The sequence below is a fragment of the Camarhynchus parvulus genome, chromosome 2 (assembly GCF_901933205.1).
Source record: "Camarhynchus parvulus chromosome 2, STF_HiC, whole genome shotgun sequence".
Taxonomy (NCBI): domain Eukaryota; kingdom Metazoa; phylum Chordata; class Aves; order Passeriformes; family Thraupidae; genus Camarhynchus; species Camarhynchus parvulus.
The window spans coordinates 34,079,673-34,094,724 of NC_044572.1; the positions used below are offsets into that span (position 1 = coordinate 34,079,673).

Consider the following 15,052-nt stretch of genomic DNA (forward strand, 5'->3'; position numbering starts at 1 on the left):
GCAACTGTGGTGCCATGTTGCACCTGAGTGGCTGTTTGTGCCACAGGTAGTTTTGTGCCTAATTTCTGAATGAAGGCAATCCTGTAGAAACAATATTGTTAACAAAAGAGAGACAAATCATTTTTAAAAGGACAATTGCTCTCAGTAGTCCTATACTCATATATAAAAATAATGAATCCCAAATTCCTGAATCACCTGGAATATCAAACAGTTTTCAAAGAAATCTGAAAGGAGAAGAGATCAACTACTATTGTTTAGTAGCTTTTGCATGATGTTACTAATTTGTTGGAAGAGAGTGTCCAAGTTGTCTGATTATTGACAGAATTGAGCTAATTCAAGCACACAATTTTGATAACCTAATGTGCATCTATAAAAGGATCCATCACACAAGCAAAATGGGAATGTAGATGCATAATTGACCATTAAGCATTGAGTTTGAATGTGAGTAATTCTAGTACAATCAGCGTATTTATAAAGCCAAATACGTACGTGTACTTTGGCAAGACCAACGAGATATGAATGGGTAGTGTAATATGTATGCAAATATACTTGCATATATTATATATTTGTCTGCATTTCACAACAAGAGCTTTTGAAAGGCTTGGGTTTGCAAGATGATCTGATAATCTGTAGAAAACCCAGCAAATTAGAAAATAAGACCACTTAGTGTAAGTTTTGGTTAATACTGCGCATACAAGACTCAAACAAAAAGCAAATAATTGTGCAGCAAGTATTTAGCAGTATAGATTTTATTTCTTTTCAAAATAATGGGGTTTGTTAAGATTTAAAATACTTTAGTAATTACCTAAAACAAATGTACACTTTTTTAGAACTTCTGGTAAGTGCTGATCTTGAGTTCTGAAAATGTGTGACAGAATACAAGAAAATATAAAATTGGGTTAGCAAAATACAGTAACGGAGCTTTACAAGAGAGACACACATTCTATATTATTTGACCTAAGTCTATCAGGTAAACATGGTGTAACAGCTTTCCACTTAGAACACGTGCCTATAAACTTAATCTGCAACCTGAATCCCAGGAAAAATTAACTTCTGATCAACTCAAGGCTACTAGGTCCAAAACAAAAAAAAATCCATCTCAAGATGTGTTTCCTCATTGGACATATATTCCCTTTTCCCGTAAGGTATTAATCTTAAATTTTAATAGATCACTATATATGATAAAATTGCAATAAAACATTCTCTTATTATTCATGATTCAACTAAGTCTGTAGCCATAACGTAAGTTATTTTATATGTGAACAGTTAAGTGTTTCATAAAAAAAATATTTATTTATTGCATCTAGTGAAAAAAAACTTTGATGGGTCTTAAAAAAAAAAAAGGACTTTCTCTTGGCTAATTGCCAAATAATCCCCTTTCCCTGCGGCTTGCCTTTTTAAGAATTATAAAGAAACTCTGAAGTTCGTTGTGGTCTGGACAGGCAAAGATGATTAATCTGTATGGAAGCAGGATGCTTGATTAAATCCACAAACTTCCAAATGAGCTGTAAGGATAAAAAAACGTGGTTTGTTATTGTGTCCATTTCCAAAGGACAGCTCACAAGCTTTCCTCCTCACGTAAAAACTGGAACACAGCTGAGAAGTCTTTCATGGCATAGCCTTTGGCACACATCATCCTGTAGATCTGATGTGCCTGGGAGCCCAAAGGAACTGGTGTCTTCGTGTTGGTGGCAGAAATCTGGGCCAAGCCAAGATCCTGTGGGGGGCAAGAAGAGGGAAGAACAGGGCAGAGAGGAAGAATGGAAGGAAAGAAAAAGAGAAAAAGTCAGGGGAGAAACAACAAGGACACAAACAGCCATGTACATATCATAGGTTATTTGGCTTCCACTGTAACAAGAACTCTACTGCCAACAAGTACAATACTCCAGCCTTAAAATTTCAGACCTGGAAGAAGCACGTCTTTTGTAGTTTTTATTGTTTAAAACAGTAATTCAATGTTGTTCAACATAAAACCCTCAGACTTTACCAGGCAGGCACCACCTTAAGAACAGGAGGAATTTTAAGATTCTAGATCACTATATAACCTGGTAGCAAGACTCAGACTCTTTTCCCCCATTGAGTATGTCATCTCTAGTAAGAAAATCTCCCTGGCTATTCACTGAAGCATTTCACATAGATTCTAAGAGTATAATCTAGTTCATTTGGCAAGAGGAATTTTTTTTACTATAAACAGGTTAAGAATCAGGCAGAAGAAATTTCAAGAACAAGAAAATGGAAGCCACTTAGCAAATATACATTTACTATAATTTAAACAATTAATAGCAAAATGACTCATAGGTCACTTAGTGAATATAACTGCTAATTGCAATTTGCTGCCTAATTGGAAGGACGTATTAGAGAATTGCTTAGGGGGCAGTCCTGGGTCTGCTACAACTCAAAATTCTTCTTGAGTGACTTTTTCTTTAATGACTTTCTTTAAGAGAGGCACATAGCTCCACTGTGTTTTTAAATACTGTATTTGGGTCAACAAAAGGGCGGGAAGGTTCAAAGAGGACAAATTTGAAATGTGTCCTCCTTGGTCAACTACAGTTATAATCTGAAACAAATAAGGCAGAACCCAAAGATGAGTACCAGGTACTATGACTAACCATAGTTAGCCAGAAATAGTCAGCTGCCAGCTAGGCTGTAGGATGTCTTGAACTCTAAGCTGAATCAGACATGAAAAAACCCAAAGACAGAAGCATTAACAAGGGCCTGGATATATATAAAAAGATCTCTTGACTAAGTGGGAAAGTAATGCCCGCACTGAAGGCTGCCTTTAAGTTCTTGTTAATGAAATCAATGTTTGGGGTCTATATTTCAAGAAAGTTGCAAAAGAATCTCTTAAGTATTACTAGTAAATGCCTAGATTTCCTATCCATTCAGAACTATGGTGGTTTATCGAATCTGCTGTGTGTGGTTGATTTTTTCCTGTCTCAGTGGTTTGGGTTGGAAGGGACCTTAAAGATCATCTAATTCCAAGCCCTCGACCTTGGGAAGGGACATCTTCCACCTGACCAGGCTGCTCCAAGCTCCATCAAACCTGGTCTTGAACACTTGCAGGAATGTGGCATCCATAACTTCTCTGGGCAACCTGTGCCAGTGGCTCACCACCCTCACAGTAAAGAATTCCTTCCTAATATTTAATCTAAATCTACCCTTTTTCAGTTTGAAGCTATAAGCCCTTATCCTGTCACTACATTTCCAAAAGTCACACTCCATATCTCTTGTAGGCTTCCTATAATTCTTGGAAGGCACTATAAGGTCTTCCCAGAGCCTTCTCTTCTCCAGGATGAACAACCTCAACTCTCTCAGCCTTTCTTCGTAGGAGAGACGACCCAGCCCTCTGACAATCTTCACCACTCTCCTCTGCACTCACTCCAGCAGGTCCATGGCCTTCTTATGTTGGGGGCCCCAGAGCAGGACACAGCACTCCACATGGGGTCTCACTATAGCAGAGCAGAGGGGGAGAATCACCTTCCTCGACCCAATGGTCATACTGCTTCTGATGCATCCCAGCATGTGACTGGATTTCTGGGCTACAAGCACACATTGCCAGGTCACACTGAGCTTCTGGTCCACCCATACCCCCCACAAGTCTTTCTCCCCAGAGCTGCTCTCAATCCATTCTTTGCCCAGCCTGTATTTGTGCTTGGGATTGCCCCAACCAAGTGCAACACCTTGCACTTGGCCTTGTTGAAATTAATGGGATTTGCAAGGGCCCACCTCTCACACCTGTCTTTGAGTATCTCAGCCTTCTTCAAATTCTGGGCAACCAAGTCCTAACCCTATATAAGGTCCTGTATCTATAGAAGCTTTTCTTGCTGCTCTTGAAGTATCTGGTCAGGTTTAATTTTATCAGGGCTTCAGCTTTCCTAACCTGATTCCTGGCTGCTTGGAAAATTTGTCTGTATTCTTCCCAGCCTACCCATCCTTGTTTCCAACTTCTGCAGGCTTTCTTTTTGTGACTAAATGTGTCCAGCAACTCCTTGTTCATCAGCACAGGCCTCCTGATGGTTTTGCCTGACCTCTTCCTTGTTGGGATGCATTCCTCCTGAGCCTGGAAGAGGTGATCCTGGAATATTAACCTGCTCTCTTGTGCTCCCCTTCCCTCCAGGGCCTTATCATGGTACTGTGCCAAGCAGATTCTTGCAGAGGCTGAAGGATAGTGAGCTAGTTGTGTACCCTCCTTGCTGCCCTAAGGATCTCAAACTACACTGCTTCACAATCACTGCAGCCAAGGCTGCTCTTGAGATTCACAATTCCCACCAGCCCCTTCTTGCTGATGTGAACAAGGTCCAACATAACAACCTCTCCTTATTGGCTCCTCTGTCTTTGGAGAAGGACTTCTTACCAACTCATTCCAAGAATTTCCTAGATTGCTTATGCTTTGCTGTGCTGCCCCTCCAGCAGATATTAGTGTGGTTGAAGTCTCTGCTGAGGACCAAGGCCTGTAGATGTGAGATAGATCCTATTTGCCTGTATTTGTCTTATTTGCTCAGTCTTTAGATTGGATGGGCTGTAGAAGGTCTCCACTATAATGTCACCTGTCCCTACTCTCCTGTTAACCCGGACCCATAAACTCTCAGTCAGCTCCTCCTCCATCCCCAGGCAAAGCTCCATGCACCCCAGCTGGTCACTGACATAGAGCCTGAATCCTTCCACTCCAACACACCAGTCAGAGGAGTCATCCCTCCACGTCTCTGTGATGCCAGTAAGATCACAGTCCTGCAGGCATGCACACACAGCATTTGCATAGGGTCAATTAAACTGGCCCCTGATGAAGCCAACTTACTGGCTGGAATGGCTGTAATTCTTTTGTGCTGCTCTGCATGTGCTCTCCTGCTGGACCTGCAATCCACCTCCAGGTTCTGGACAGCTATTGCTGTCCTGGCATCAAAATGGTAGGAGTGGGATGAATGCAGGTTACCCCTCCCTAAATAACTTTAGCTTAAAGCCTTCTTCACCACAGCTCTGTAAGCCTGTAAGCAAAGATGCTCTTCCCCTACTCTGACAGATGGTTCCCATCCTTGATACAGAAGAACTGAAAGACTGTAGTACTGCTGAGAGCACCTTTGACTTCTCAGGGATGACTTACAAGACAGGTCTTTACTTTCTTTGTGTCTGGATTTGAATTAGCACAAGGAAATTCAAGATCTTACTCTACTCTCTAAATGTCACTTCGATCTGTAAATCGGCTCTATAAAGGTCATTCTGATACAAATCAGAATTATAGTTACTTTTCCTATTACCCTCGAATGACTTCAAGCTCTAGGAAAATGGGAAAAACACACATATCAGATGTCACAGAATCTAAAATAGTTTTCATCTACATCAGGGCAGATCATTTCTTCTCTGTGGAAAGACTGATGAGCTGACAAACCTAGGAACACTTACTTTAACCTGCATACAGTAAGACATTTCATGATACATATAAGCCCTCTTTGTGAAATCTGTACCCATTTTATTCATTTTATTCAAGAAAGCTTAACTAATATAATGGAATATTAGAATGGCAAAGTCATCTAATTCCAACCTAGTGAAAGTACTTGGTATTGGTAGTGGTGACTGTGATCTATTTCTCTCTGAAGGGACATTCACAGAAACAATTCCTGAAAATTTTGAATGGACCGTTAGCACAAATACAATTTCATAAATGTCCTGGTTTTGGCAAGGGACAAGGTTAATTTTTTGCAGCAGCTGTGAGGGGGTGGAGCCTTGCACCATGTGGGCATGGCCAAGATCTCAATGTTATTTGGTACCATCCTTTGTCATTGCTGAGATAGGGAAAGGAACTTTCTCTGGCTTCACTGAAAAAAGGATGCTCCTTTCTGGTTGAGGAAAAGTGTGGTGGGTGGGTCTGTCCACCATTGCTTTTCATTGTCCTGGGCCTGGTGAGCATTTTGCATTTAAATAATCCTCTCTTTTGTTATTAGTATGTTGCTGTTACTGTTTGTGTTCTTATATCATGGCTGCTTCCCATAAATTGTTCTTATCTCAACCCATGGTCTCCGCCTCCTGTGTCTCTGACTAGAGGGGGAAGGGAGCAGTTCACAGGGTTTTTTTGAGGGAGTACTAAATTGGGGGATAGCATTCCTAAACTAAGGCAATAAAGTAGCTCTGTTCACTTCAGTACAGAAAGTGTGACTCCAAGATGGTTGAAACATTCAAAAACATTTCAATAATCAAATGGACAAGGACTCCTGACTGAAATGCAGGAAGGTTGTTTTGCTTTTTTAAAACTTCATTCTATGAATTAGAGCTTTGAAGGAAAAAGCCCAAGAAAATGTAAGTCAAGCTTATCTTTAGCTTCAGATTGTGAAGTATTTTGCACCTTTTCACTTGAGGCTGGAGATTCCTCAAGTGAAATAGTACAAAACAGCTTGGAAAGAAATTTCCCTTTGCTGACTTATGTGGAAAAGTAAAAATGAGAGCATAGTTTATGGCTTCTCTTATACTCTTTGGAACTGACAACATCTTCCAGATGTCTCAGTGCACTGAATATTCTAACACTTTTCCTCAGCTTAGAATAGGGAAACAGATTCTCTTTCCCAATTTGCTTCCACTTTAGAATTACTTGGTTCCTTACATTTATTTTGCAGTTGATGTAAATGAAACTGCCATTTGGAATAAAGCTCAAAGGCTGCCTTGACATGACTCAAGAGGAATATGATATAAATCTAGCTCTTCTCAGGATCCAAAGTTGACATTTAATTAGCAACTGTGCTGTCAATGAAAGATGGGACTTCTGGCCTGCCAATGCTTTGGAAACAAACATGGCATGGTAAACGAAACTAGATTTTTTTTAAAATGCAAAATCTTTAAAGCAGGTTTCAGAGTAAGTTGACTAAATTGTATGTTTCAGTATAAAATTTCAAGACCAAAGAGCTTCTCAGAAGTGTCTGGCAAAAACTTAAAATAAAGATCCTCTGGCTCTGTTTGAGAGATTTTGATGACAAAATATTTTTAAGAAAGCCTTTGACTTCTACCATCTCTGATATGTGAACAGGAGCTTGAAGTTTAGTAATGGTGTTTAGTGACTGTTACTGAGGCACTCCTAGATATTTTCACTGTGGAATATTTTCTCCTCAGCCTCAGGGTTTTACCTACCTCTTTCTCCTTTGAATACATTCTTTTTTATTTCTTAAGTGGCAAAATCGTGCTCTGCATTTCCCTTAAAAAAAGTCCCCACCTCAAGCAATTCACAAAGTGCACAGTATGTCACACATCAGGATGAAATGGATAGTAGCAAAAGTCTTTCCACAAACTAAAAGGCAGTGTCTTAGAAGGAGTCACCACTGCACCAAAGAAAAGCCTGAACATGATCAGCTGTCTTGGCTACTTATTCGAGAAATCTTCCATCTGTATAGAAAAACAAAGCATAGTTCAAAAGGCATGAGAGGAATTTAACATCTTTCCTTCTTACTGAGCATTCTAGCCTAAAGAAGGCTTCAGGACTGTCAGGAGAGGCAAATCAGAAGAGGTGAACAGCAATTACAAATCTCTCTGAGGAGCTCTCTCTTGGTTATCATTGATGCTTTATAACCAAAAGCTGGCAGTTTCAACAGGCACAAACCAGGCTGCTATTCCTTCAATTAAAGAAAGATCTTTCAGGGCATTCTTCCAGGGAAGATGAAGACCAAAGGAAAAAAACCAACCCTTTAGAAAGAATCTTAAAAAGGAGGGAAGAAAATGTGTGCCCCTATCGCATTTATACTATGAGGCTATTCTGGACAAGATTGAGATCTATCAATCATGAGAACAGAGATTGCAGTGTGAACATGGCACAACAGGCAGAACAGATTCCGAAAACAACACACAACATGGCAACAAGCTTTGAGGCAGGGCCAAGATCAGGTTGCTTATCTCTAATTGCCTGGCAAACTCCATGAAATAACCTAATGCTTTTTTAAAATCTGTAATTTAAACAACACTTTATTGTCCCCAATGTTCAATGACATGCACACAATGTAAAAACTGCTATTTTTCAATATTTTAACACATTCTTCAAAGAAATGAAAGTTCCTGGTCGTTGGTCCATAAACATAAAGTGTAGCAGCCATTGAGGGGTTGTGAGCCATGCAGCATTAGCAAAGCTTTTTGGTGCTACCACATGCAAAACACTCTGGACCCACTCTGAGAAGAGAGTTGGATAATTTAATTGAGCATGCAAATGCACCAATTGTCCTAAATCAACTGCAAAATGACATGAACAGTATCAATAAGCAGCTATTATATACAGGAGCTCCAGCACTTTGGAGATCTGCATGGTAATATCTGAGTTCACCAGCTTTGAGAATGCTGTTTTACTTTGAAGTGCTACATTTCCACTTACATGGAAGAGCTGAAAATAGACAGAATGCCTAACTGGTTGGGAGCACTCAATAAAGTGGTATGCATAAAACCTATCCTGTATGAACCAAACACCTCCCTTAGGACAGTATCTCCATGAAATGGATATTCAGTGCAAAATTATTTCATGCACTTAGATGAGACATCTCTTCCAGAGCTGATTTTATAATTTACGTTAGGCAATCACTGTGCTCAGTGAAGAAGTAGTTCAAGAGTCAGGGTTCTGTATCTCCTTCCTCCAACTGTGTGTCCTATCAGTGGGATGCAGAGCTCTGACCTCCTTGCCTACTTTCCTTTGGCCTCTAAAAGCTTTGCCTTCCTGACCACAGAGTGACTCAGGACAGTGTTTTCTTGGAAAAGCCAAGAGCATGGCAGTAAGTGCATTCTCCTGGGATAGGATAACAGTAGGTTTTCAACTTCCTACCGCTGAGAAGGACCTAAACCCCAGATCTCCCACTTTGTCGACAAGCAATTTAGATTACTGTGTAATTACTCATGAGAAGCCCTTCTTCTGTCACCAGCTAAGACAATTCAGGAGAGCTCACAGAATGGTGCAGAAACCTGCAGGAGATCAGCCTGTAGTAGTGTGGGTTGCTTTCTGCATTACAGATGGCCTTAGGCAGAAAGACATGCACACAAGCAATTGGCTCTGCAAGGAAGGGCTTGCTAGAGAGCATGCCCAGGAGCACAGTTAAAGGTATCTGGAAGAGAGTGGGCCCAAAATCTGAGATGCTTATGGCACTATCAGCACCTAATTAAGTCACTTGGATTTCCAATGTTCTCTCTTGAATTCTCTCTTGAACTTAAGACTCCTAAATTCTAGAGCAGTCATGCAAGAGGCACCTAAATGGCTTGCTGAATGCTCACTATACTCACAGGTCCATTGGGACTCCTCTATTAAGGCAGAGCTCAAAAAGATCATGCATATAATCTCTGACTGGCTCAGCAGTAATAGTGGCTCAGCAGTAATAGTGGCTAGAAAAAAGCTGGAGACCAAGGAAAAGCCCTGTAAATAACTCATTAATTCAGAGCTACAGGAAGAGCTCAGTTCCCCTCTATTCACGCCTATATATTATCCTGTAATCACAAATTTTCTCTGAGAAGGACGTTTGCTAGAAGCCCAGAGAGAAGCAATTGCAGATACTCGACATGCAAGTGTTACATACCTTAGCCATGAGTGTTGTTCCAAAGCCACCTTGATAATTGTTGGCTGAGGGTACTCCCTCCATCACTCCAGGAACAGGGTTGTATGTATCGCTTGACCAACAGCGACCTGAGCTCATATTTAGGATTTTGGCCAGCAGCTTTGGGTCAAGGCCTAATCTGTCAAAGGTCAAAGAAGAGAAGTGTTAATGTCAAAACGCACAAGACATGGGTGACTTGTTTTATATCTTAGGACCCTACCATCATTCCTCTCCCTTTATTATAAGTCATGAAAAATGACAGAGTATTGATATTGGGGGCAGGGATGCCGTATCTTAAATTAAAGAGCATCAATCCGCCATTTAAGCAGTAGGTTTTCAAAGCTTTTTTCCTTTTGCACTAAGCAAATCCTCTTCACCTAGCAATTTTGAAAGTGCAAGCAAATGAAAGGTCCTTTGAGAACAATAGTTAACTTGTATTTCAATTACTGAAAGGCATTCTCTGTTTTGCTACCTACTAGGTCACATACTTGTTCTTCATATAAAAATATTCTCTGAACAAAGCCAAAAATTCACAAGCAAGAGTGGCAACATAAAAATGGTTGTGCAATGCATTTATATGTGAACACTAGTGCACTTTTGAAGTAAACAAGATAACACAATTGATTCTGCTATAATAATGTGAATAAAAATGCTGCACTTATCAGAAAAACTTTATTGTCATATACAGCTGTGCATTCTTGTCTTTGCTATTATTAAATCTTCATTATATGCTCCTGCTTATGAGGCAAGTCTGCATTTCACTGTGACATATGTTATCTATTCACAAACATATATTATAGTTCTGGGTCAGCTGCTGATAAGGTTACTGATCCCGATAAAACAAAGCTTGTCCAAGTAGAAACGTCATTTGTTCTACCATGGAGTTGATGGCATAAACTGCTGCTCAGTGCAGACCCTGAAAATTCTTCGATATTTTACAAAATTAACCCTCTTATGAATTCACATTTATGCTGATAATAAGTTGCAAGTGTAATTTTACATCAATTGCATTAATACCAAGGACAAGCAGCAGCAGTTTATCTGGCACTGTACAAATGTTCAGCTACACACAGGACAAAAGAGAAAGCAAGGGAACTATCTCCAGTAACACTTCAAGATGAAAAAAGGACGTTTTAAAAGGGATATATCACAACCTTCCACAAAGTTTATTTAAATAGATTTCAATGTTTTTTATGTTAGTTCTCACATCATAGACTTTTGCAGATCCCCATAGCCTACCAGTGCTTCCAGGCACTGTAGCACTCAAAGTTTTAATTTGTAGATGAGAAAAGCTCATTACCAGTGGAACAGTTGCTAAAATGCATGTCTATCTATTCCAGCAGGCATTCTGGATTTGAAAAACTATGTTTAACATAGTCAACCCTACAGCATGGCTCCTACTCCTATAGTAGCATTGTGTCCTGCAAGTCTGCCTTCCTAATGCTAAGCAAGATAATTTTCTGTATTTCAGACAGCTCTTTAGCAGTACTGCTGTGCACTCTTATTTACTATTTACTGCAGCACCCCCTGGAATTCAATGGGAAGTCTCCGCTGGCCTACATGGGATCAAGCTTTGTGCTCTTCCCCATTGTTTTTTTCCAACTCTCTGATTCAACGGAATGCTTATAATGATCATTTATTTAAAAATACAAACTGTGTTTTCCAGCACCAGTATGTTTTCACAGTATTTTATTGTGCATAGTGCATTAAAGTCCTCACCATAAAAGCCTTCATCAAGAGCCACTCCAAATAATGGCTTTGATTGTTTTAATCAAAAAAAACCCCACACTGGGAGCATGCAAAGCCTGAGCTTTCAAATACATAGAGGTTGCTTTTTTTCCTCTCAAACAAATCTCTTGACTTGTCTGTTTCTTTATCATTGTTACATCCAGATCAGTATTTTTACCAATGTAGTGCCTGCTTGCGCTATATCCAGCTGCATGGAGAGGGCTGCAATTACAGCTGTGAGTATACTGCAAGACAGGGAGCTTATTATTTCAAAACGCATATAACCCTCCCAAAGAATGCTCTTTTTACAGTGTTCCAAGTATCTCTCTGTGAAACTATACTTTAAAAGATATGCATGTATTATACAGATATGTAAAATACTGTCTTCCACTAGATTTGACATATTTTTGCTCTGGGAAAAGAAAAAGGAAGATAGTGTCAGTTTGTATCCCTGCTCCTTCAAAATTCATAGCTCTTAAACACCATGCAGTTTCTCTTCAGGAGACCTGAACCTATTTTTTTTTCTCCTTTGCAGCAAGTGTATCATTAATAAGAGCAAGTTAGAAGTGCTTTGCATTTCATCTTTCTGAAGATTCATCCACTGGTGCATATATAACTGACAGTTAAAATTAGACATATATTAAAATCAGTTACTGAAGAAGTCCTCTGTCTTCCACTGTGCCCAAAGCTTGTAATGGTCTGAAACCAGCCAGAATATACAGTAATTGTCATTCAGCAAGAGTCTATCCTAGAAAGTCATGCTTCAGTGGAGAAGACTGAGTTTCCATTTGAAATCAACAAATTAATCCAAGACAGGTATCTGAAAGGGCAAGTTTAATAGGAAGCAGCTACTGGGCTCTCAACCATGATAAAATGTTATTGCTGTTTCCCTGTAAATTGGCTGGGAACATACGATACTCTCTGCATAAGAGCTCCATTGCTGTTCAGGAGATATACGGCTCAAGCTATCAAAATGATGACAGTCTGCCAGTCCCCATAACAACTTGCCATTGGACATGGCAAGAGCTTGTGCATGTGTGTGTGAATTTACAATTACCAAAATGTTCTTCTCCCTTATAAGCAGAAAAGAAGCTCATGTATTAACTGTATTTAGAACAAAAACAATTTCTCCCTCAAATCAATGCTTCTTCAATAACATTCCTAATGAAGTGAACAACAAAAACTAAGCAATAGATGCACACACTAAAAAAAAAGATCAAAATAGGATCCCTTCATGCCACAGCTCAAAACTCAAGTTTTGCTGAGCTCTAATAAAGCTTCAGCCTGAATTTTTCATACACTCCTCCAAAAGCTCAGTCTGAAGGGATACAGAAATTAAAATAGTGTCTCACAAGAAAGATCCATCCTGTCTCATTTTAAGGTGTAACAACTGAAGCAGCTGAACTTTTGAGAGATTCCCATCTCAAGGTGCCTCGGGTAAACACTTTATAAAGGTGCAAATATTCAAGCAGAACCTTACAACCCATCTACCACAGTTAAAAATTACTTTGCCATTGGTGTTTTAAACAAGGTAAGTGCGCTCCAGCATCATTACTAACCTTCATGAGACTTAGCTATAGTCCCATGCCAAAGACAGCAGAACCACACCTTGGAGTTCTTTTTCAAGGTACTCTTTCTAAATTTTGCAGTGGGGATGTGTCCAGGGCTAATTATTCCTCAGTCTGTTGGACATGCTCCTCTCTACTCTGTCAACTCTCATTTCTGCTCATGTCTTACATCCATAGCTCAGGGGTGCTCACAGAAACCAGCTTTAGAGACTGAGACTACATTTAAACTTGGCATGAGAACAAAAGTTCTTTTACTGTCTTTTCACCTTATTTATCTAAAAAAACCACGTGGGCACAAATCAGTGGAGTAAAATTGCTTAGGAAGGAGCTGTATTTGCAGCTTTTGGTATAAATTTGGGTGGCACTGCAGTCCCTCCTCATAGAGATGATTTTCTCTGCTATTGGAAGTACAAATTCATTTTGCAGCGAGGTTATTGCCATAGAGCCCTTACTGCTCTCCTGGTCCCTTTCATCCCAACCACATTAAGCAACCTTATCCTGTCTTGTGTCACCACATAAGCCCTTCCTTGAGTCTTCGCAGGCAGTTTCTGATGGGACTGCAAACTGTGTCAGGCAGCAACTTCCACCTGACCTAAACACAAGCCAGGTATCAGCAATATTTCATTTCTGAGCTTTATTTTGCTAGTATTAGAAATTGTTTTACTGGAGCTCAGGGCTCAGCAGAACAAAGTTACTGGCACTGAGGTGATCAGCAAAATGAAAAAGAAAAATATTTTCTGCCTGTGGACAGTATCACTTCACGTTTGTACTTCTGATTTGTGCAGTTTACATGTACTCTGTGTGTCAGTTTGACACAGCAAGTCAGTATTTTGCAATATGCACACTACTTGTAAAACTGTACAGCAAAATGTGCTCAAGATTTTTCTACTGACAAGTTGCACTAACATGCTAGAAAGAAAATAAAATATAAATGACAATGTGAATTCATTTCCGCAACGTCTACCACACCTTTTTACTTTTACTGGTAACATTCATAAATCATCAGGAAAGTAATGGAAAAACTGAACATAACATGCATTTCATTGGTCAGAACTATGGATGGGATTATTTTAAAAAAGTATTTATGCAATTTAATCCAAATAACTTCCAGAGAAAATGGGTATCTTTATTAGTAAATAAAGATGATGTTCGAGTAAAGCAAGTAAAATATAAATGCAAAATTACATAGCAATATGGCCTGTTTTTCTGGGAGTTTACTGTGGAATTTTTGTTCAATAATGTCAGTTTTCTTTCTTCCTCATCATATTCTATTTGCTATTTATGTCAAAGTTTGGAAAAATTCTATAATTTCAAATATAAAATAAATAAAACAATAATTTAAAAATAAGAAATTACTAAACCTGTCACTCTAGCTACTTCAGAAAATGAAAATTTAGACTGCATGGTTTATGAAAACATTAGAGAAGAAGTGGCTTATTAATAGAATTAATATCACACTGCTTTGAAGACTTAAGTTTAGAGTATATATTAGAGTTAATGGAAGGTGTTGTAATATGATCTTGTAGCTACACCTAGTTCTGACAGCAGTATTTTGAATAATTAATTATTCAAAGTCTCTAGAACTCAATGTAAATGATGCAGCAGATATACACAATGCATGACATAAAGACATTTTATATTCTATATGAAAGTTAAGAACACATCTAAGTTCCAAAATTCCTATTCTAAATTTTTAAATTTTCAGTATCCTTTACCATTATTAAGTCAAAGTCCGACTTTCTTCACCAGATATGCATCAATCTAATAAACCAGGTTCAGCTTCCTACTCTCTTCAGAGCAGGCAGCCACACTATCCTTTGAGCTATAGAGTAGAAAAATACTTCCTAAAATGATTAATATAGCAAAACTTCTAATAATTAGAATGACAACTGTAAACTTCTACATTAGAAATTTTTACACACTCCAAGTGGATAGCACTTATTCTAGTTATAAGCAGAAGTCATCTTCTCAAGATCTAAATCACACTAATTAAAATCAGTGCAAGAATTCTAAATTACTTCTTAAGGCTTTAAATAACCACCTCTGTCTTAAACTTCATGCAGTTTATGACTAAATGAGATTCTGCTATTTCCATACTTTGGTTCAAAATCAGCAGGGTTCTTCTACAGTAAATATAGTTCCCTCTTGATAACATTAATTGTAGGGCAGGGAGGCTTATAGATTGTTACTTTCACATTGGATTTTTGCTCACAAATGATG

General features: G+C 39.0%; 1 protein-coding gene across 2 annotated transcripts in view; it reads right to left on the reverse strand.

The window, feature by feature from the left end:
- Positions 1-731: 731 nt before the first annotated feature.
- HIBADH (3-hydroxyisobutyrate dehydrogenase) overlaps positions 732-15,052 on the reverse strand; it is an 85,949-nt gene continuing 71,628 nt past the window's right edge. For both annotated transcript variants that reach the window (XM_030967936.1, XM_030967945.1), the window contains 2 exons: positions 9,519-9,675; positions 732-1,717 (listed from right to left, as the gene is read on the reverse strand). In XM_030967936.1, coding sequence (XP_030823796.1) covers positions 1,559-1,717; positions 9,519-9,675 — 316 coding nt within the window. In that variant the 3' untranslated portion in view covers positions 732-1,558. The remainder of the gene's footprint in view (positions 1,718-9,518; positions 9,676-15,052) is intronic.